This window comes from Chrysemys picta, chromosome 8 (genome assembly GCF_011386835.1).
Source record: "Chrysemys picta bellii isolate R12L10 chromosome 8, ASM1138683v2, whole genome shotgun sequence".
NCBI classification, from domain to species: Eukaryota; Metazoa; Chordata; order Testudines; family Emydidae; genus Chrysemys; species Chrysemys picta.
The window spans coordinates 48,407,448-48,428,699 of record NC_088798.1 but is presented as its reverse complement, the minus strand read 5'-3'; the positions used below and the strand labels follow the sequence as shown (position 1 = coordinate 48,428,699).

The 21,252-nt window shown below is 41.1% G+C and overlaps 1 protein-coding gene across 1 annotated transcript; it reads left to right on the top strand.

Moving 5' to 3' along the window:
- Positions 1 to 82: 82 nt before the first annotated feature.
- RGS21 (regulator of G protein signaling 21) lies at positions 83 to 19,802 on the top strand. The gene is made up of 4 exons (XM_005306869.1): positions 83 to 93; positions 5,647 to 5,723; positions 13,687 to 13,853; positions 19,599 to 19,802. The coding sequence occupies exons 1-4, from the start codon at positions 83 to 85 to the stop codon at positions 19,800 to 19,802; spliced, it is 459 nt and encodes a 152-aa protein (XP_005306926.1).
- The last annotated feature ends 1,450 nt before the right edge of the window (positions 19,803 to 21,252 follow it).

Genomic DNA, 21,252 nt, shown 5'->3' with positions numbered 1-21,252 from the left:
CTGTCACATTACCTTCAGCTTGAAGATCAGTCAGAAAGAAAAATTCTGCATTACCTGTGACAGTCAGACAGTGGAACGAAAAATGCCAGTGAAGTGAGTTGTTGTTTATGGCTATTTTTATCTGAGAAGATGTATGGAATCGGACAGTTGATGTCTGATTAGCCTGGACAGTTTTTATTTCCTTCCTTGATTATAATTAATATGCTGATTTTGGTCCTTGGGGCAAATTCTGCTCACGATACTCATGAGAGTAATCCGATTGAAGTCAGTAAGATCACTCTGAGTGAAGCAAAGAGCACTACTCTCATGAGGAAAGTACGCAGGATTAGGTCCATTCTTTCTGATTTGCCCTGGTCTGTCATTCTGCTTCCCCAGGAGATTTGAAAGCAGTTAAATATTCACTGAACTTCCCACTTATTTATTATATATTTGATTAAAGTTGTTACATTTACTGGTCCAATTTCTCTGCTGGCATAACTCCACCAAAGGGAGCAGAGAGCTGACAGGCTCACAGATTGTCAGACAACTAACAATGTCACAATTTCATATAATATATGCTATGGTTTTTATTTGTGTTTTAATATATATTGCCTTTATTTAGATTCCATTTATAGATATGCAATTTTATTAATTTTGTGTCTATAATTTTGCACAGTTATGATGCAAGTAAATTGACAGCTATTTCAAAATAATGCTTGCAACGTTATAGTATCAATGCACTAACCTTATAGAAATTCCTCTGAAAACAATGGCACTCCCATGATAACATATTAATGCTCCCATGTTGCATTTTGATAAATATACAATTAATGAATACTATTATTGTCTGTAACATACTTTCATAACTCTATGTGGAATATAACTCGCAAACTCCCCTGTGCAGCTCAGTAATAGCTGTGACAACCTCGCTCTCAGTGAATATTTAAGAATACCAAATATATTTATAGTACTCATGACTGAGTCAAAAATTTTAAAAAGCCCCTCAATATATTATTCAGAATGAAGAGTTTGACCAGTTTTAGCCATTACCAGTTGTTTAGTCTCTGGAAACACATCTTTTTAAGTCAGTATATATAGGAGCATCAGTCCCTGCTAGGGTCAACGACTGGCATAAAGAACATTCCTTAGATGATTTCAGGAACAGATTTGTCAGTCAGATAAGAGCATCATAAACTTCACATTAAAGGTTCCTATAAAATTCTCTGACAGATGTCCAGTCAACCCTGAAAGAATCTGCTCTTGCATTTCTACTCCACAGAAAGAAGCAGCACAGAATTGTTCATTGGGTTTTATGCAGCTGCGGAGGACAGAGATTCCTCCCCATTAAGAATTATGAATAGCCTCCATACCTGCTAGACACAGGAGGCTGGCAGTGCTTTGGTGAGACAACAATCACCAAGTCTAATTTTAGCTGGACTGAGCTCCTGTCCTCATTAGAGGCCATAGCTTCATGGTCTAAGCATGAGGTAGGAAATAACTAGACTTGCATATTTGGAACCTAGCAGGGTCAATTTAGACCCTTCATTGTTCTGAATACAATGAGTGATTTCCTTACCCAATTTACTCTGTGGGAGTCTTTCAGATGAGAACATTTTTACCAACAATCTCCTCCAACTCACATCTCCTCCTTGGTCTTTTGATTTCCCACCTAGGGTAAGTCTTCACTGCATAGTTAACCCAGGCTCCTACCGGGTTTAGCCCAAACTTCCTTACCATGCACACTGAAGAACCTCTGACCATGTACACAGAAGAACCTCTGACCAGGGTTTGGAGGTGCTTAAGCCCAGGCTAGCTTACCTGAGTATAGGTTAGAACTTGAGCTATACCTTGGGCTGGAAACTGCCCACTTTGCAGTAAAGACATAGGCTAAATCACTCAAGTGCTGATAGTCACACAATGCCCTTCCCACAGTTCTCTGGAAGGACATTTTGTGTCTCCCACAACTGATATAACTGACTGGGAAAGAATACGAGAGTATCACAGCACAAAGAACCGTGAGATATGTCCCCTGACACACACAAGCAAGTGCAGAAACAGTGAGGATATAGTAACATGGACAGTTTTCTACAGAGGTGCTCACACCCAGCCTAAGCTAACCTGGATGCTCAGAACTGGGTGCTAATCACGGTATTACCAACTTCAAGAGATCAAAAATCATGAGTCAGATGGCCAAAAAATCTTGAGGTTTTTTTCTAAAGATTATATTGTGGTTTAGTTTTTTTTTAATGTTTTTAATACACCTCCCCTCCTCCGAGTCCATACCCTGTGTATGTGTGACAGATTGTGTTGCCTGTTATCCCAGATATATCAGGTACAGTGAATTTTGCCCCTGCTGCATGAGCTTGCCACATCTGCCCATCCCCTGCCCAGCAATTACTTCTGCCCCCAACCTCCAAGCCAAATCCTGTCACCCTGTCTCCTCCCCCTATCAATTCACCCCCACTCCTCCCAGGGTTTCTCTCTCACACACACACACAGGCTTGCGGGAGCTAAAGCAGGGTCCCTTCCACCCATTCCAGGCATCAACACGGGATGAGTGTGGGGTGGACACACTCTGCAATTCTTTCCCCAGGCCTCCCACCATCCTGGGGGCAGGACCCATCCCCACTTTAGCCACTTGAAGGGTTGGTAGGTATGAGCATCCCAGGGTTGGGGGAGGTGCAGGGTGCTGTGCCATCCTTGTTGGTCCCAGGAGGGAGTGGGGATTAGACAGCAGAGCTACCTGGACCTACTGGGTTCTTTAGCTCCCTGCTTCACCCTCTCCTCTGTAAGAATGGCTTTCGGGAGGGGGGAAAGAAAGGAGATCTTCGAATAGCTGCTCTGACTGGTTGCTCAGCCCGAGGAGATGGGCAAATGGGACATGCAGTGAATCAGATGGGGTTTTTCAGAGAGTTAGCAACTTTGAAATCATGCAGGTTAACTGTGCACTGAAAATATACTCCTAGTGTTTGCCAGCGGTAGCCTAGTATTAACACAAATCTTTGGAATAAAATACTTCTGTCCAGACTGAGCCAGAGAAGGGTATAGGTTCAAGAAACTCATCACCCTTCAGCACCTTTCCTTAGAGATGAGGAGTACTCTTTTCTCCTGTGGACATGAGAGTGAAGTTACCCATACAACAATAATATTAAACAAATTTGTAAATAATTTTTACAAAAAAGGAGAGAAAATGGAATTAAAACAAGCTGTTTGCTTAACATACCTTGATTTACCCTTCTGATAAGCTACACCAAATATGGTCATCTCAGCTTAGCTACAGAGGTAAAAAATATTTTATATGACTAAAGAGCAAGTTCCTGCTCTGACACCTCCTTGTCAGTGAGATCCTGCTGTTGTGTCCAGAGGGAGGCGAGTGACGCCCCACCTCACTCAGCCAGCTTATTAAACCCTGCATCTCGGTCAACTTGTATGTCCAACAAGCCCTCCTTGATCCAAAGCAGCTACCTCGGCTTTGCAAACCAGTAACCTACACAAACAAGAGAGTTTGGACACTCTGCTTTCTCTAGGAGCCACTAAGGATACCAAAAACCTTTAACAATGCCAAATAATTGCTTCTGAAAGGCTTAAGAAACTAGCTTACATACTATACTTCACACACCAGACTGCACATGTCTGCCCCAGCCAGTTTCTGCATTGTCCTTTCAAATAGGCAGACTGGCATTTTGCTCAGTACAACACACCTCTCCCACTAATTTTTGGTTATGGACTATGAATTAGAGAATGAGGCTTAGATCCTCTCTCATAATTGCTAAAAATGGAGCCTTTACAAATGTCATGGAAGTTTTAGTGAGTTTTCTCTGGTGCATGTAACCAAACTCCCCCTCATGCCAATGTGATTCTGTGTGCTGGTGGTTTCTCTTCATCTTACGGGTCATCTACTCCATGAGTTCACCAAGATTTTTACCTTGAACTTATTAACTCAGAACACTTCACACTTGAAAAGGCTCATATTGACACTACCCAACTGTTTGTTTGTCATTGTTTACCTAGGCTGATCCCTTGGGCAAGCCACAAACATTTGCCATTCGCAATCAATTAACTAATAGAAAAATACTCTGAGGCTATGTCTACACTTAAAATGCTACAGATACACGGCTGTAGGGCTTTACTGTAGACACTCACTACAGGGTTCTCCCACTGCCGTAGTTAATCCACTTCTCCGAGAGGCAATAGCTAGGGCGTTGGAAGAATTCTTCTGTTTACCTAGTGCTGTCTACACAGGGGATTGGGTCAGCAGAGCAATGTTTCTCAGGCATGTGTATTTTCACACACCTCAGAGATGTAGCTATGTCAATGTAAGTTTTCAGTGTAGATCAGGCCTAATTTACACATATCCTCATCTTCACTACACATAGCATGGTCTTCACTAGGGGGGAAATGGTGTATTTAAAACACGTTAAAATGCTATTTTAGACAAGGCAAATTGTAGTTTTAACATGTTAGCTGAATGAAGAAAACCCTAAGGACAACTAAAGTGTTAAATCTACAACTTGCCTTGTCTATGCTAGGATTATAACATTTTAGTTAACAATAAACATTTTTTCCTAGTGTAGACATGGCCTTAGTATAGACTTGGCCGTACATTTGAATGGCACAGTCATTCCACTCTGTATATCAATATGTAAAGCACATCTTGATGAAATGCTAAAATATAAGTGATAGGTGGCTTAAAATGATCTAAACTAGACAAATTGTGCTATAAATATTGCTGTCCAGTAAAATCTTCAGAATCTGGACATTTTAAAAAAATGGAGCCAGCCTAATAAACAGAACATATAAACAAACAACCACTTGACTGCTCTGTATCGGATACCCCTTAGGGTGGAAGATTTACATAATAAGGGGTTTTATTCAATGGAGAGACAATGGATAACAGTTCAGATGTTCAGCAAGATTGTTTTAGACCATATTGCACATGCACCAAGTCTGGAAGGAAGAAAGGAAAAAAGGAAGGAGCACTTAAAATTATTAACTAGTTTGGAAAAGATCTTATTCTGCCCTGACAGGTTCCTAGATGTAGATACATCAGCCCAGAACTGAAAATGTCTTGAATAATTGTATTCTTGAGCTTTCTTGGGAGGGGGGAGTCTCCAACACCAGTGGGAAACAAAAAAGACAGATTATTACAGCTTTAACAAATACTTAATCAAAACCTTGTTAAGAAGCAAAACTATGAATGGATCCACATTTTTATACTGTAGGAAACTGAGAAATAGCCCATTTATCACACCATTGCTAGTGTGATAACCTTTTAGATAATTTTAGTCATTGCAAGCAAAAAGTGTCATATAAATTAATGGTTAATCCATTCAAAGTTGAAAAGAAATCCAGCACTCCACTACAGAAAAGTGACTAATATCTCTCCTTTATTATAGTTCAGACAATTGCAAACATTATTACTACTGTCTCTTAGATTAATAATCAAGTTGCCAGTGTCAAATTACATTCTATTTTGCAATACTCTATGGTTATCTGTATGCTAAAAAAAGTCAGACTTCCTTTTAACCTTTTTCTGTGATATATGGTGCAGTGCTGTAAGTAACTCATCTTGCTTTGTTAATGAGGTGATGATGACATGTTCCAAGCAACAGAAAAACTAACATAGACTGCAGAGGCAAAAGATCACAATGCTATTTTCAAGGGTAGATGTTGTTTCCACAGGTCAACCCCTAGGGAAACAATGGCATGGTCTGAGTCGGTGGATACACTACTAGCAAATAAAGGTAAGAAGTACCTGTAACTATAAAAACATATCTACTGACCCTGTTTACCTGAGGTCACTGAGAGCTTTGACACCAACTTCAGTGGGAGCAGATTCAAGCCCAAAGATAACAAGGAGTACTTGTGGCACCTTAGAGACTAACATATTTATTTGGGCATAAGTTTTTGTGGGCTAAAACCCACTTCATTGGATGCATGCAGTGGAAAATACAGTAGGAAGATATATATACACACAGAGAACATGAAAAAATAGGGGTTGCCATACCAACGCTAATGAGACTAATCAATTAAGGTGGGCTATTATCAGCAGGATAAAAAACTTTTGTACTGATAATTGGGATGGCCCATTTCAAACAGTTGACAAGAAGGTGTGAGTAACAGTAGGGGAAAAATTTGCATGGGGAAATTGTTTTTAGTTTGTGTAATGACCCATTCACTCCCAGTCTTTATTCAAGCCTAATTTAATGGTGTCCAGTTTGCAAATTAATTCCAGTTCTGCAATTTCTCGTTGGAGTCTGTTTTTGAAGTTTTTTTGTTGAAGAATTGCCACTTTCAGGTCTGTAATTGAGTGTCCAGGGAGGTTGAAATGTTCTCCGACTGGTTTTTGAATGTTATAATTCTTGACATCTAATTTGTGTCCATTTATTCTTTTGCATAGAGACTGTCTGGTTTGGCCAATGTACATGGCAGAGGGGCATTGCTGGCACATGATGGCATATATCACATTGGTAGATGTGCACGTGAACAAGCCCCTGATGGTATGGCTGATGTGATTAGGTCCTATGATGGTGTACCCTGAATAGATATGTGGACAGAGTTGGCAATGGGCTTTGTTGCAAGGATAGGTTCCTGGGTTAGTGTGTTTGTTGTGTGGTGTGTGATTGCTGGTGAGTATTTGCTTCAGGTTGGGGGACTGTGTGTAAGTGAGGCCTGGCCTGTCTTCCAAGATCTGTGTGAGTGAGGGATCATCCTTCAGGATAGGTTGTAGATCCTTGATGATGCGCTGGAGAGGTTTTAATTGGGGACTGAAGGTGAAGGCTAGTGGCATTCTGTTACTTTCTTTGTTGGGCCTGTCCTGTAGTAGGTGACTTCTGGGTACTCTTCTGGCTCTGTCAATCTGTTTTTTCACTTCAGCAGGTGGGTATTGTAGTTTTAAGAATGCTTGATAGAGATCCTGTAGGTGTTTGTCTCTGTCTGAGGGATTGGAGCAAATGCGATTATATCTTAGAGCTTGGCCCTAGACAATGGATCGTTTGATGTGGTCTGGATGAAAGCTGGAGGCATGTAGGTAAGTATAGCGGTCAGTAGGTTTCTGGTAAAGGGCGGTGTTTATGTGACCATCACTTATTAGCACTGTAGTGTCCAGGAAGTGGATCTCTTGTGTGGACTAGTCCAGGCTGACGTTGATGGTGGGATGGAAATTGTTGAAATCCTGGTGGAATTCCTCAAGGGTTTCTTTTTCATGGGTCCAGATGATGATGTCATCAATGTAGTGCAAGTAGGGTAGGGGCGTTTGGGGATGAGAACTGAGGAAGCGTTGTTCTAAGTGAGCCATAAAAATGTTGGCATACTGTGGGGCTAGGCGAGTACCCATAGCAGAGGATGGTAGAATTTGGCCAACTTTTTCTAGAGTGTCCTCCACTTGGACACCAGTTTTCCTATCCAAGGAAGTGGGAGTTTTCTGAAATTACAGTCTCACACCTGAGTACAGAAGAGTTTCTCTACATTTACAGGATTAGAATAATGCAATTGATAAGTAGTCTGTTGCTGTCCATTCACATGTGCAAAAAATATTTTAAACAATGGCACCTTGAAGATTTGGGACTAAATTCTCTGGAGATGTAATCGGTGAGTCATGTTCCATATTAACTGCAGGGGTCTGATCCAGGAAACAGTTATTCACATACATTGTCTACAGGTGAATAAAGGCTACTCACATGAGTAAGAATTTACAGTGTCAGGCATTAAGTTGGTCAGAAAGATGGTGTAAGTGCAGTGGTTAAAGAAGATTCAGATTGGGTGGGGTGCCATGCTGGAGCACTCCAGCAAGCCAGGGAGAGGAGAGGGGTTTTTCCTCTGATTTTAGCAGAAGCGGGAGCTATGCTACCCTCATTCACCTCCCCTACACACATGCACACATACTCAGACTCCCTGTGTAAGTTTTGAAGTAGCCTAATTTCTGCCAGCTTGGAACTTTGCAATTATGCAAAATAAATATGTCTCCATTCAGATGCCCAGAAGTTAAAAGACGAGTTGGGAAAAGAGGTGAGGCTGGTCATAAAGGGACAGGTCAAGGGGAAAGTCCCACTAAGGTGTGTAGTCAGTGATGCATGTGGCCAAAAGATGACTAGCATTAAAGCACCCAGATTCATAGATTCATAGATTCATAGATTATAGGACTGGAAGGGACCTCGAGAGGTCATCGAGTCCAGTCCCCTGCCCGCATGGCAGGACCAAATACTGTCTAGACCATCCCTGATAGACATTTATCTAACCTACTCTTAAATATCTCCAGAGACGGAGATTCCACAACCTCCCTAGGCAATTTGTTCCAGTGTTTAACCACCCTGACAGTTAGGAACTTTTTCCTAATGTCCAACCTAGACCTCCCTTGCTGCAGTTTAAACCCATTGTTTCTGGTTCTATCCTTAGAGGCTAAGGTGAACAAGTTCTCTCCCTCCTCCTTATGACACCCTTTTAGATACCTGAAAACTGCTATCATGTCCCCTCTCAGTCTTCTCTTTTCCAAACTAAACAAACCCAGTTCTTTCAGCCTTCCTTCATAGGTCATGTTCTCAAGACCTTTAATCATTCTTGTTGCTCTTCTTTGGACCCTTTCCAATTTCTCCACATCTTTTTTAAAATGCGGCGCCCAGAACTGGACACAATACTCCAGCTGAGGCCTAACCAGAGCAGAGTAGAGCGGAAGAATGACTTCTCGTGTCTTGCTCACAACACACCTGTTAATGCATCCCAGAATCATGTTTGCTTTTTTTGCAACAGCATCACACTGTTGACTCATATTTAGCTTGTGGTCCCTAGATCCCTTTCTGCCGTACTCCTTCCTAGACAGTCTTTTCCCATTCTGTATGTGTGAAATTGATTTTTCCTTCCTAAGTGGAGCACTTTGCATTTGTCTTTGTTAAACTTCATCCTGTTTAACTCAGACCATTTCTCCAATTTGTCCAGATCATTTTGAATTATGACCCTGTCCTCCAAAGTAGTTGCAATCCCTCCCAGTTTGGTATCATCTGCAAACTTAATAAGCGTACTTTCTATGCCAATATCTAAGTCGTTGATGAAGATATTGAACAGAGCCGGTCCCAAAACAGACCCCTGCGGTACCCCACTCGTTACGCCTTTCCAGCAGGATTGGGAACCATTAATAACAACTCTCTGAGTACGGTTATCCAGCCAGTTATGCACCCACCTTATAGTAGCCCCATCTAATTTGTATTTGCCTAGTTTATCGATAAGAATATCATGCGAGACCGTATCAAATGCCTTACTAAAGTCTAGGTATACCACATCCACCGCTTCACCCTTATCCACAAGGCTCGTTATCCTATCAAAGAAAGCTATCAGATTGGTTTGACATGATTTGTTCTTCACAAATCCATGCTGGCTGTTCCCTATCACCTTACCACCTTCCAAGTGTTTGCAGATGATTTCCTTAATTACTTGCTCCATTATCTTCCCTGGCACAGAAGTTAAACTAACTGGTCTGTAGTTACATGGGTTGTTTTTATTTCCCTTTTTATAGATGGGCACTATATTTGCCCTTTTCCAGTCTTCTGGAATCTCTCCCGTCTCCCATGACTTTCCAAAGATAATAGCTAGAGGCTCAGATACCTCCTCTATTAGCTCCTTGAGTATTCTCGGATGCATTTCATCAGGCCCGGGTGACTTGCAGGCATCTAACTTTTCTAAGTGATTTTTAACTTGTTCTTTTTTTATTTTATCCGCTAAACCTACCCCCTTCCCATTAGCATTCACTATGTTAGGCATTGCTTCAGACTTCTCGGTGAAGACCGAAACAAAGAAGTCATTAAGCATCTCTGCCATTTCCAAGTTTCCTGTTACTGTTTCTCCCTCTTCACTAAGCAGTGGGCCTACCCTGTCTTTGGTCTTCCTCTTGCTTCTAATAAAGCAAGATAAAGCAGCCTTCCCCAACACTCACACATTAACTTACATCTGCACCATAGGTATAATTAGATGATCACATAATATGAGGTAATTTTTTGCTCTCTACAAACTTAGCTATTCCTGTGGAATTCTTGGTTTTGCTCTCTGGGAGGTATTGTGGTTTGTTTAGGCCTTTCTGACAATGAAAATATTGTAGAGAACAGCGTGTCTTTGTCATAGAGCCTGATTCTCATTCACACAGTGTGACAGTTCTATGGGTACCCAGGACTGAGAGTCACCTTGTTACTCTCCTGCCTCCAAAGAGTGGGAGACTTGCTTGTGCTTAACTGGGTGTTGATTCCCTGACACCACCAGCCTACTAGCTATCCAAAATCTCCCCTGGGCTATGCCAGCCATCACTCTGCCTTGCAGGACAACAATAGGTGCACCCCAGTCCCCAAGTCCCTTTGAAGCATTCCTCTGTAGTGTACAGTCCCTTATCCACTGAATGCCTCACTGAAATACCAGGTCTTCTGTCCCCAAGGGAAGAGTGTACAGACCAGCTGCTCTGTTGATTTCACAGCCCCCTGTTGACTTGGTATGTAGATATGTAACCATTGTGTTAGCTTACCCTGCTTAACATGCTGGCACAGAGATAGGTCAATAAACATCTTTTGTGTGACAGAAAGACTGTTTGTCAACTCTGCCTTGATACAGACTTTAAAACACATTTTCATTATACATACATAACTCCTTACATAGTACCTGTACATACATTTCACAATATTAACAACCAGTGTGACCCTGGCTTTCATTTAAGACTTTACATTATAGTCTTTGGTGAACCAGAATGTACATACCAGGATCAGGATATTCTTGTAACCCCCTTGCTAGATGGCACAGAGCAGTTTATAGGTCACAGGATCCTTTACATAGCCAAAATGATGTAAATTTAAGGACTTTTGTAGAACTGAGATTTAAGCTGTTAAACTGTTAATGTGATATATTCTGTTTTTCCTAAGGTCTTCTTTTAATACAATGCTTAATGTGCAGTAAGCAGCTACATACTATTCATTTTCTTTTCAACCACCCTTCCTCAGGTACCATTGAAAGAACAAGGCAGTTATATCACAAAGACAACTTAGGCCCTGATCTTGCGAACACACGAGCTTCAATTTATACACTTCAGTAAGACTACTTGCATGCTCAAAGTCAGGGCTGGCTCTGCAGTTTTTGCAGCGCCAAGCAGCGCGCCAAATTGCCGCCGCGGACGGCGGGGGCAGTCCATGTGCCATTAGGGTGGCACATGGGTTTCTGCAGTGGCGGCAATTCGGCGGCAGCTTCTGTCTTCAGCCGGAAGACAGAAGCCGCCGAATTGCTGCCACAGGCAGCTGAACATAGAAGCTGCTGCCGAATTGCCGCCGCCGCGGAAACGTGCATACCATCCTAATGGCACACGGACTGCCCCCGTCGTCCACAGCGGCAATTCGATGTGCTGCTTGGGGCGGCAAAAACACACGGACTGCCTCCCCTTGCAGATTGCCGCCCCAAGCACCTGCTTGGAATGCTGGTGCCTGGAGCCGGCCCTGCTCAAAGTTAACCATATAAGTTAACTTTGGATTGGAGCTTTCCAAGATAATTTAGGTGGCCTAAATAGACCAACTAATTTTCCCTGTTACTGTTATTTCTAAACTGGGCTCCTAAAGTAGCCATGCATGCACAGAGAATCTTCTCTTAACTGCTCACTTTACAAGCTAAGTGGAAGAAATCTGTGCATGCTCAGTGCATTGATATGCACTGGTAACTCCAACCAAACCAATTATCTTTGGAACATGCAAAGGTACTTTTCCTCTGACAGGGCTATTTCCACATCAACTTTAAACCCCAAGCCATTGTGACTGTTGAGCCATTCAAAAATTGCTTGCAAGTTGTTGTTTTCTAAACAAGAAAGGATGTTTTCCACTCTCCTTGCCCATCCTCCATTGCAGCTGAACTGATTTTACTCAAATCTCCCTTCCAACCATACCCCCCCACACACACACAGTTCATCTTCATGCAGAGATAGAACAAAACCAAAACATTCAGCCAAAAAGGTGAAAATTTAGGGAAGTTATCAGTGACTGAAAGAAGGAGGATAGGCTGGAAACAGTTAACTATAGGGGTTGCGCTGTCACTCCTGCTATATTTCACCCATATGTTGACCTATGTTGTTCCTGGGTTGTGTGTTTTTTCATGGGGCTCCTTTGTTTGGTGGCTTCTTTGTATGTCAGGTGGAACAGGTTTTTCGTTTTTGTTGTTTTTTTTTTGCCTTAGTTCCTCAGGATTTAACTGAATGCCTGTCTCAAGTGGTACATGCTGTGTCAAGCAGCAGCTTTCCAATTGGCCTCTGCAATTCAGATCATACACCATTCATAACTTATCAGTCATTGTTTCTGGCCATCCTTTCCCTTGGCCCAGGACATACACCTGATTTAGTCCAGATAATGAGAAGTGCTATGTGCTATCTACACAGAGTAAAAGACAGTTCTTGCCCCCAAGACCTGCCCTTTTTGTACCTTCCTGGCCCTTCCACTGTTTGTGGCCTAGCAGAGGGTTTTATTTTGCTCTCATTGAAGTTAATTGTAAAAGTCACATTGACCTCAGTGGGAGCAGGATCAGTCTAGAGTTCTGTAACAAGGAAACTACTGATAGACAAAATTCCCATCATCATTCCCATCTCAATGCCAATTTCAATACAAATCCTGTACAGCTTTCAAGAACATAATGAATTTCTCTGCATTTAAAGTACAGTTGCCAGATGGAGTTTTCAATTGAAAGGCATAAAGTCTTAAAACTTTAATTTAAATTGCATTCTTAAATATTCCCTTTTCATTTACATGGGCTTTAAATAAAAATATAGTTTCACTTTCCCAAAATAAGTTTTAAATTTCCACAGACTGTCTCAGGATCAATCTGAAATGGATTTCCTGAATGGGAGAAAATTGTTTTAAAATGACAAGATGTGGAGTACAGGATTATTACTTCTTATCTGTATTACCTACTAGTACCTAGAGGCCCCAACCAAGATTAAAACTCCACGGCAGTTGGCACTGTAGAAACACAAAGAAAGAGAGACTCCCAACCCTGGAGTTCTTATTATCTAAATAGACAAGATTAACTGGATTTCCTGGATATCCCCGGTCTACTATTGGGGAATAGAGGCAAAGAGAGATTAAGCGAGTTCATAAGGCCACACTGGAATTCTGTGGCAGAGCCAGGAACTGAACGGGCATCTCCCAGGTCCCAACATAGTGCTTAAATCCCAAAACCTTTTCTGATGGTGTATAATTTTCATATGAACTACAGTAATACTGTAAATAGTGGAAAGTTAAGATTTTTCATTAAATAGTCAGTCTTTCTAATATGAGTAAATATCTTCCCATTAAAATTACTTTTCACATGTCAAATTCTGCAGTTCTGAGTTGGAAAAAAACTCTTTTTGATGACTTCGAATATTTGAAGGGAAGCGGGGCAGAAACTAACAGAAACCAACTATCTTTCTTCAATGGGAGTTTGTCTGAGTGATCAACCCCCAAATGTTAACATTTGGTTATGCTGATATAGCGAAATCCTGTGGTCCTTTTCAGACAAAGTTCCAAAATCAGCCCTCTATTATACTTGTACAATTTCATTGAAATGAAAGAGGTTTTGTTTGAGTCTAACAAAAGGCTGAATTTGTCTTAAGGGTTTGTAGACTGAATAAGAACAGAAGAATTGAGATTTTGGACCCTAACATGATTTATCCTCTGGACTGCTACATAGGTTAGATATGTCTTCTAATTTATTTTTCTATTTCTGCAGATGGCTTGGCTGCCTTTAGAACTTTCCTGAAGTCCGAGTTCAGTGAGGAGAACATTGACTTCTGGATGGCCTGTGAGGACTTCAAGAAAACTAAGTCTTCTGCTAAAATTGCCTCAAAAGCCCAAAAGATTTATTCAGAATTTATCCAAGCTGATGCTCCAAGGGAGGTAAAACAGTCATTTTTACTTTCTTCAAATAGTTTCCAGGGATAGTCCTCAAGTTGTAAAGCTCAGATCCAGAATGTCATGATATTCAAGATCAGAGTATGTCTACAACAGGACGCATTTATGAAAGACAAATAACTACAACTACAAATAACCAAACAGGCTTCCAAACAGCTTGAGTTCCAGCTTTGCTTTCCTCATTTACTAGGGAATACACCCTTTTTTAGAACTCTTAAAAGCACACAGAGACATCTAGTGTCTGAATATACACTTCAAGTAAACATTACACAGGGTTTGGGTTCAGTGCTATCTCTTAATGCATGCATTCTCATTTTGATGCATGGAGAGGTATGCATTATTGCCAACTCTCAATTTTATCATGGCTCTAGCAATTTTGGGGCTTTTTTTACCTGTCTCATGAGGTTAGCCTTTCGTCATGTTAACTCGTGATTTTTCCCTTACTCAGAATGACTGTCATTTCCCATTACTCTCAAGGGGGTTGAAAAGAGTATGATCGCAATTTCCCAGAAGTCTGTCTGCTTGTGGAAGGGAGGCTGCCTTTAATAAATGTGGCTGCCACCTCCCACAGGCAAAACGGCTCCCAATCTAGATCGGGCTCTCGACAAGACAGTTAGGAAACAGACTGTGAGGAGCATCGGAGACCCTGTAAAAGGTGCATGTGCAGAATGTAGGAGGAGCATGTGCAGAAAGGGAGAAGCAGACTTCCTCTGCAATTCTAATGGAGGGTAAAGGGAGGCTGAAGAAGGTGGAGTGATAGTGATGGGGTAGGAGAGAGATTAGATGGCAGCTCCCTCATCTTAGGGGTAGAGGAGGATAAGGGGAGCCCGCTCTGAGTAATCACGGGAAGGACACATTTTTGCATGTGTAGCTGAGGCTGAATTTTGACCCTTAAAAGCTCTCACACACTTTGGGGGCAGGTGGAATCCCCCTAAAGCTTCAAAAACCCATAAGGCACATAAAAACCCTCACAAATTTATTAGTTTATGCATCTCATGATTATTAAGCCAATCTCATGATTTTTGAATGGTTGGGGTTGGCAATAGTGGCTGTACATTTACTTTCCTTGGCTTTTCATTGACTATATCCTTCTTTATGGTACGATAAACTATATTCCATCCACAAAGTAAATTAAAGTGTGCTACTGGCTACTATTTGTTCATTTCCTTTAACACAGATATTTTTGATGTGATGAATATTGAAACATTCCCTTAGAAATACTCCTTCACAATGTTCAATTTGATCACGAAAGAAAAGGTTTTGTGTGAATGAAGAAATATGTGAATTAACTACCTTATGATGTGTGCTCCCTCAGTGGCCTTTGCACTGATCCCTCTGCTTTTGATAGTAACAGTGTTTTGAATGTCCTGATGTCTTATGATTGATCAAAGCTCTTTTACATTAATTATTATTATTATTACTACAAACAAAATTACAAAAATTAAAGGCCAACTCCTATAATTTTTGTCTTCCTGAAGTCAATGGGAGTTGCAGGTACTCAATGCCTCTGGATTTGAAGCATGTAAAACATGAGTGAAATTATCTACCTGAAACTGCAGATGATAGCAAAAAGGATATTATTATAATTAAATGCTGGTAGCACCAAGTAGGAGTAACTAAATGGGAGGGACTCTAGTTTAGTACTTATCTGCTCATGAATCCCCCTTTTTAAAAATTATTTTATGACATGTCGTTTCTTCTGCATTAGGTAAAGTAATACTCAGACTTTATTTTTTTAAGCAAAACAAAACATTAAAATGTCCTTAAGACTACATTATATATAAGGCCCTTCATTTTCATTTTTTACCAATTTTCCCTGAAAAATTCCTGGGTTTAAAAAAAATTATTTGACTTTTACTAATTTTCACCCAAATTTTGGACATGCCAGAAGTCCCTGGACCCAACTCCTCACTCTGGAAGGGGAGATGGTGGCTTGGTCCCTCCATGCAGAGTCCCTGCTAGATGGCACAGTGTGCCGCTGCAGAGGACAGATATTCTGGTCGGTGGCAGCTGCTCTGCAGTGAGTAAGCAAAATGAGCAGAGAGCTGGGTCCTGGCAGCAAAGACCATCTGACCTGACCTTTGCAGCAACAGGTCCATAAGGAACAGAAGGCTTCCTTAACTGCTGAATTGTGGTGAGTAACAGGCACCTCTTCTCTGATGCGCACCTTGAGTGCTGGGCACCCCTTCAGTACCCTCTCTCATCTGTTTGCTGCCCCTTGTGAGTACCAGGTACTCCCCTCCCCTTTGAGGCACCCCTCTCCTCTCACCCACTATCAGCGGGCACCCCACCACCTTATGCCCCTTATGAATACAGGGTACCCCTTCCTCCTCCAGGTACCCCACAGTCCCTGCCCACTGGCTCTCCTGAGTACCTAGCACACTGTCCCCCTCCAGACACTCCCCTACCACCTGCCCCCTGCCTCCCATGAATACAGGGCACCTACCCCCTCTGAGCAGCCGCTGCTTGCTGCCCCACTTGATTGCCAGGTGTAACAGAATGCTAAACTGTATTATACTGTTCACTAGGAGGTGTCATGTGTAACATACCTTCATTAAGCTCACAACAGTCATCCTTCCTAGCAGTGCAATAGAGCATCTTATAGTGAACACATCTCTGGTGTGTCTCTCTAAGAAGGAAACTCTGTAGCCAGTCCATATCTGTTACAAGAGTCTGACATTCTAGTAGCAGCCCTGCAGCCTACTCAGTACAAGAAGCACATGACATTGTGTCAGAAGTAAAGGTAGTCTAACTAGTGCCAGAGGAGAGTACAAATAGAAGAAAAATAGCAACAAAGGTTGCAAACAGAAAGAACAAAGCAACAAATATTGCAGGATCAATTTAATCAACAAGCCACTCTTCAGTGCCCCTGAGAACTTCCGTTTTCAAGACCTTTAGAATAGACAGACTGGAAGCAGTATTTTGCAAGATTTTGAACTGCTACAAAACTCCACCAGGAAACTGAAGATATTCAGGTATCTTTGTTAAGTTATGCTATGGGGAAGCAGGCTAACACATATCTTTAAATCTTTTGCCTTTACTGAAGATTGTCACAAAGATTATTATGAAAGCGCTCTGTATCTGTTTGATTTCATACTTTATACCTCAGAGAAATGTGGCTTATGAAAGAGCACGTTTTCACCAGAGAATTCAAGAATGAGGAGAAAATGTTGACTCTTTTATAAGAATTCTGCATGCATTGGCTGAAAACTCTGATTTTGGGACTGCAAAACATGAAAATATCAGAGACAGTCTAATCATTCAGCCTAGAGATAAAACCATTTCACAGGAACCACAATTAAAGACAAATTTAAATCTACAAGCTGCTACCCCATTAGCAAAGCAGTCTGAACTAGTCAAACAACAGAAGAAGAGGCAGGAGCAACTTGAAAAACCTGAAACGAGCTTAGAAGCTGTAAACAGACACACCATGAGAGCTAAAAGTCATTAATATAGAAGCCCTGAGGCTATGAAGGAGTCCCAGGCTACAAAGAATTTCAGAGTAAATGCAAAGGATTTGGAAAAATTCATAGCTTAAGACATGTGTCATGCTAAACATGAAATATGTAATAAATGCACAAAATATGGACATTTTGCAGCTGTTTGCCATACCAAGGCAGTCAGGGAGTTGACTAATATTTCAGACAATCAAGAGCCATTTTTTCTGGGATCTATCACATGTGGTGACACATAGCCTGCCTGGAGAGTGAAACTGAATATTCCTGGGAAGACTACTAACTTTAAAATGACTAAGTATCAGATGTGACAATCCTCTCAAAAGGGACTTACAATCACCTATAATCTCTCCCAGAGCCAAAATTACCTGATATCTCTTTAACTAGCTCTGGAGGTAATCTGAACTGCATGTGTCAGTTCACCAGAGAAACAATTTACAAAGACAAAAGTTTTGTATTCAAAATTTACATGATCAAAGGATCAAAGACCAACAATCTTCTCAGACATCTCATGGCAGTTGATATATGTTTGAGTTGTGTAATTAGAAAACCAGTATGATTCACAGATACTTAACAGACTGATCTACTGAACTCTAAAGAGCGTGATTTTGTAAAATAGTAGAAATATAAAACTTAAAGGAGAGATCTAATAGAATGTTAGATTGTGTTTTACTAGGTGGCACTGTGTGTAACATACATTAAGACTTAAGTTCACAACAGCCATTACTGACAGTGCAATAAAGAATTGTATAGTGAATATATCTCTGGTGTATCTCTCTAAGAAGGAAGTGCTGGAGCCAGTCCATATCTGATACAGAATCTGACCTGTTAGTAGCAACCCTGCAAACTACAAGTAGTGCATGACACCAGGCACCCTTCCTCCCCCCTCCATACCCACTGCACCCTATGAGTTTTGGCCCCCATGATAGCCCCCTCTGAGTAGCTGGGCCTTTCAGCACAGCCCTGGCTAGATGATACTACCCAGACAGGAGTCCCAGAACACAGAGGCCAATGCACTTCCCCTACTGGACAGAAGCCCTGGCACTCTCCTGACTCCCAGCCCCTGTGTCCCACCTCTGTAACAGGAGAGATGATTATTTGGGGAGGGGGTTCTGGTCAAGTAATATTGGTTGTCTAGTCTCTCCAGTGGCTGTCAGGTGATAGTGACCCATTCTGAGTGAGGGAGGAGTGTAAGTCACCAACAATAAACTGTTTTAAAAAGAAAAGTTTTATTCCTGTAATGGAAATTAGAAATAATAGTTTCATAAATATTTGAAGAAAAATACCTGCCTGATGATAAAAGTATCAATAAATCTTCACACTGATAAATACAAGAAATGCATAAAATTGTGATAAAATATATGCTTTCATAAACAGAAAAACAGTTTATCAGTCCACATTCAGAAGCATATTGATTATTCAGCTAGTGTGTAGTTCAACTACAGTCTGGTTCCTGGCCTATCAAGCATTCAGCAGATAATAAAGCCAATCTATTGTATTGGCCTAATTTTACATTTCTGTGGGTATAATGGTGCAATAACTATGAACTAGACAGTGACTTGGACTACGTGCTCACACAGAATAAGCACCCCCTCAAACGCCATATAACTCTGAGCAGACCATTTGGATCTTGGTCCAGGTGCACAGTAGTAAATGTTGCTGAACACCACATTACACCCTACCCAGAGCCAGTCCTGTGTGATCATCCTACTCTCATGTACCACAACTTTATTATTATTGTTAATAATTAGCCAATTAAAGAACAAGTAGAAAGTCTATTTTCACCTCAAAAGACACTTATTACTTCCCTTATGATTAATAAGTTACACATTTGCAATTCATCGGGAGAACAGAATTCCCTTTAGTTAATAGTTAACATTCAAATAGCCCTAGAATGGCTGGAGAATTAAGGTATCTCGGTTGATAGAGTTGTATGTTTTATAGAATATCTTTTGCAAAGGGTAGGTCTCTGAAAGGAAATGCAAATACTTTCCTTTCTGTATTATAAAGAGTTAGAATTTCCTGCCTTGATCTATACTTAGATAATCAAAGGCATTTTTTATCTTCTTTCTGTGATACCATCTCTTTAATCCCAGGGAGCCAAAATAAACTAATATTCAATATGCTAGAAAATAAAGGCATTAACTATGTGCTAGTTTGCATCAGACAGCATATTCTGAGAAAAAATTCAAATAGTATTTGCATCATGCACGAATACAAACTTCAACTCTCCAGTAAAATTTAAACTAATTTTATTACACCTTACTTTCCCCAGATTAATATTGACTTCACTACCAGAGACCACATCTCTCAGAATATCTCGGAACCAACCCTGAAATGTTTTGATGATGCTCAGAGACTAATCTATAGTCTCATGGCCAAGGACTCTTTCCCTAGGTTTCTAAGGTCAGAAGTTTATAAGGAACTGGTACATAAGCAACAGAATGGAAACCAGAAAAGATGGCTCCCATTTTTGTGAATAAGGTAAATATCAAAGACACAAGGATTATGAATCTACTCTATACCTTCCATTGCAACTAAGTGTAGAATAATATATTATTAAAGTAGTTATGCACACTACATGTAAGAATTCCCATTTGCTTTTGAAATACAAAATGCAGTATACTAAAATTTATAACAATATTACTAAGAGTTGTTTGGGAATTTTTCAATGAAATGTTTTGCATCAAAAATGCTGATTGATCAAAACAAACTTTTCATGGGAAAGTTTCTCAACTCTTTTTTTTTTTTTTTTTTTTTTGAAAAGGTACAAAATTGTCAAAATGAAAAATTCCAGTTTTCCAGTTTGAAATGACTTTTCATTTTGAATTGTATACTAAAAATAGCTTAGTAAGACACAAATAGAAAAATGGTTGAAATCAAAATAAACCAAATATTTTTGGTCAGTTTTGATTGACCCAAACCAAAATTTGGGGGATATTTGGATCAGGAAAATTTTCAATATTTTGACTTTTCATCTCAACTTGAAGACAGGAAAGTATTTTGAAATCTCAAATTTTTTTGCAGGATTGAAAAATGTTTCCTGGCCAGCTCTAATTTATTATTTTACTCCAAAAAGTTTAAAAATCTAGTAAAATATGTAAGTTCACTAAACCCTCTCAATTCATCAACATTCTGTATGAGGTCGCACCCAGATCTGAAGAGGACTACTTGCACAACACTGGGAGCAACCTGGATAGAAATTGGCTGGGGAAGGAGGTACAGATGGAACTGGATAAAAACAGCCAACATATTATGTATAATTAAGAGCCTGTGTAAATCATGATTTCATAGACTGCATAGAAATTGTAAAATTAGCTCAATACTGCAACTTTTTCAAGCTGTAAGCAAGCATCCCTGCTTCCTCCTCCCTGATGAGGCCACAGGGGCTCATGGGGTGGTTAGCAGAGTAGTTACAGAAGGAAGATGGGCATGGGACAGGTCAGACTTATCCCGGGAGTAGGTGTGCATGGACCAATCCTATCCTGTTGTGCTCCATGCTCAGCTCCAGTCCACGTCCCCACTGCTGCTTTCTGTCCAGCTGGCAGGAAGAAGGGGGTGGTGCTGACAATGCAGTGACTAGGAACCCCAGCCCACGCCACAGGCCCAGGGGCAGACACCAGAGTGCTGGCTGGCAAGGAGCTGAGCCCAGGATCCACCCCCACTGCTGTAGCCAGCACAATAGCCAGGCCTGCTGCTGTTTGAAACAGGAGCAGGTGTGTGAGGGGAGCCCTGCCCTACTGGGGGATGGATACTGGGCTCAGCTCCTTGATAGCTGGTGGGCCTGTGGGGACTGCTGTGAGGCAGGGCAAACCGGGTTTCTGAATCACCAGGTTGTCAGCACCATCCTCTCTCCCCACCAGCTGGACAGGAAGCAGCAATGGTGGCTTGGGCTGGAGCTAAGCATGCAGTGAGTCAGGCCCAAATTC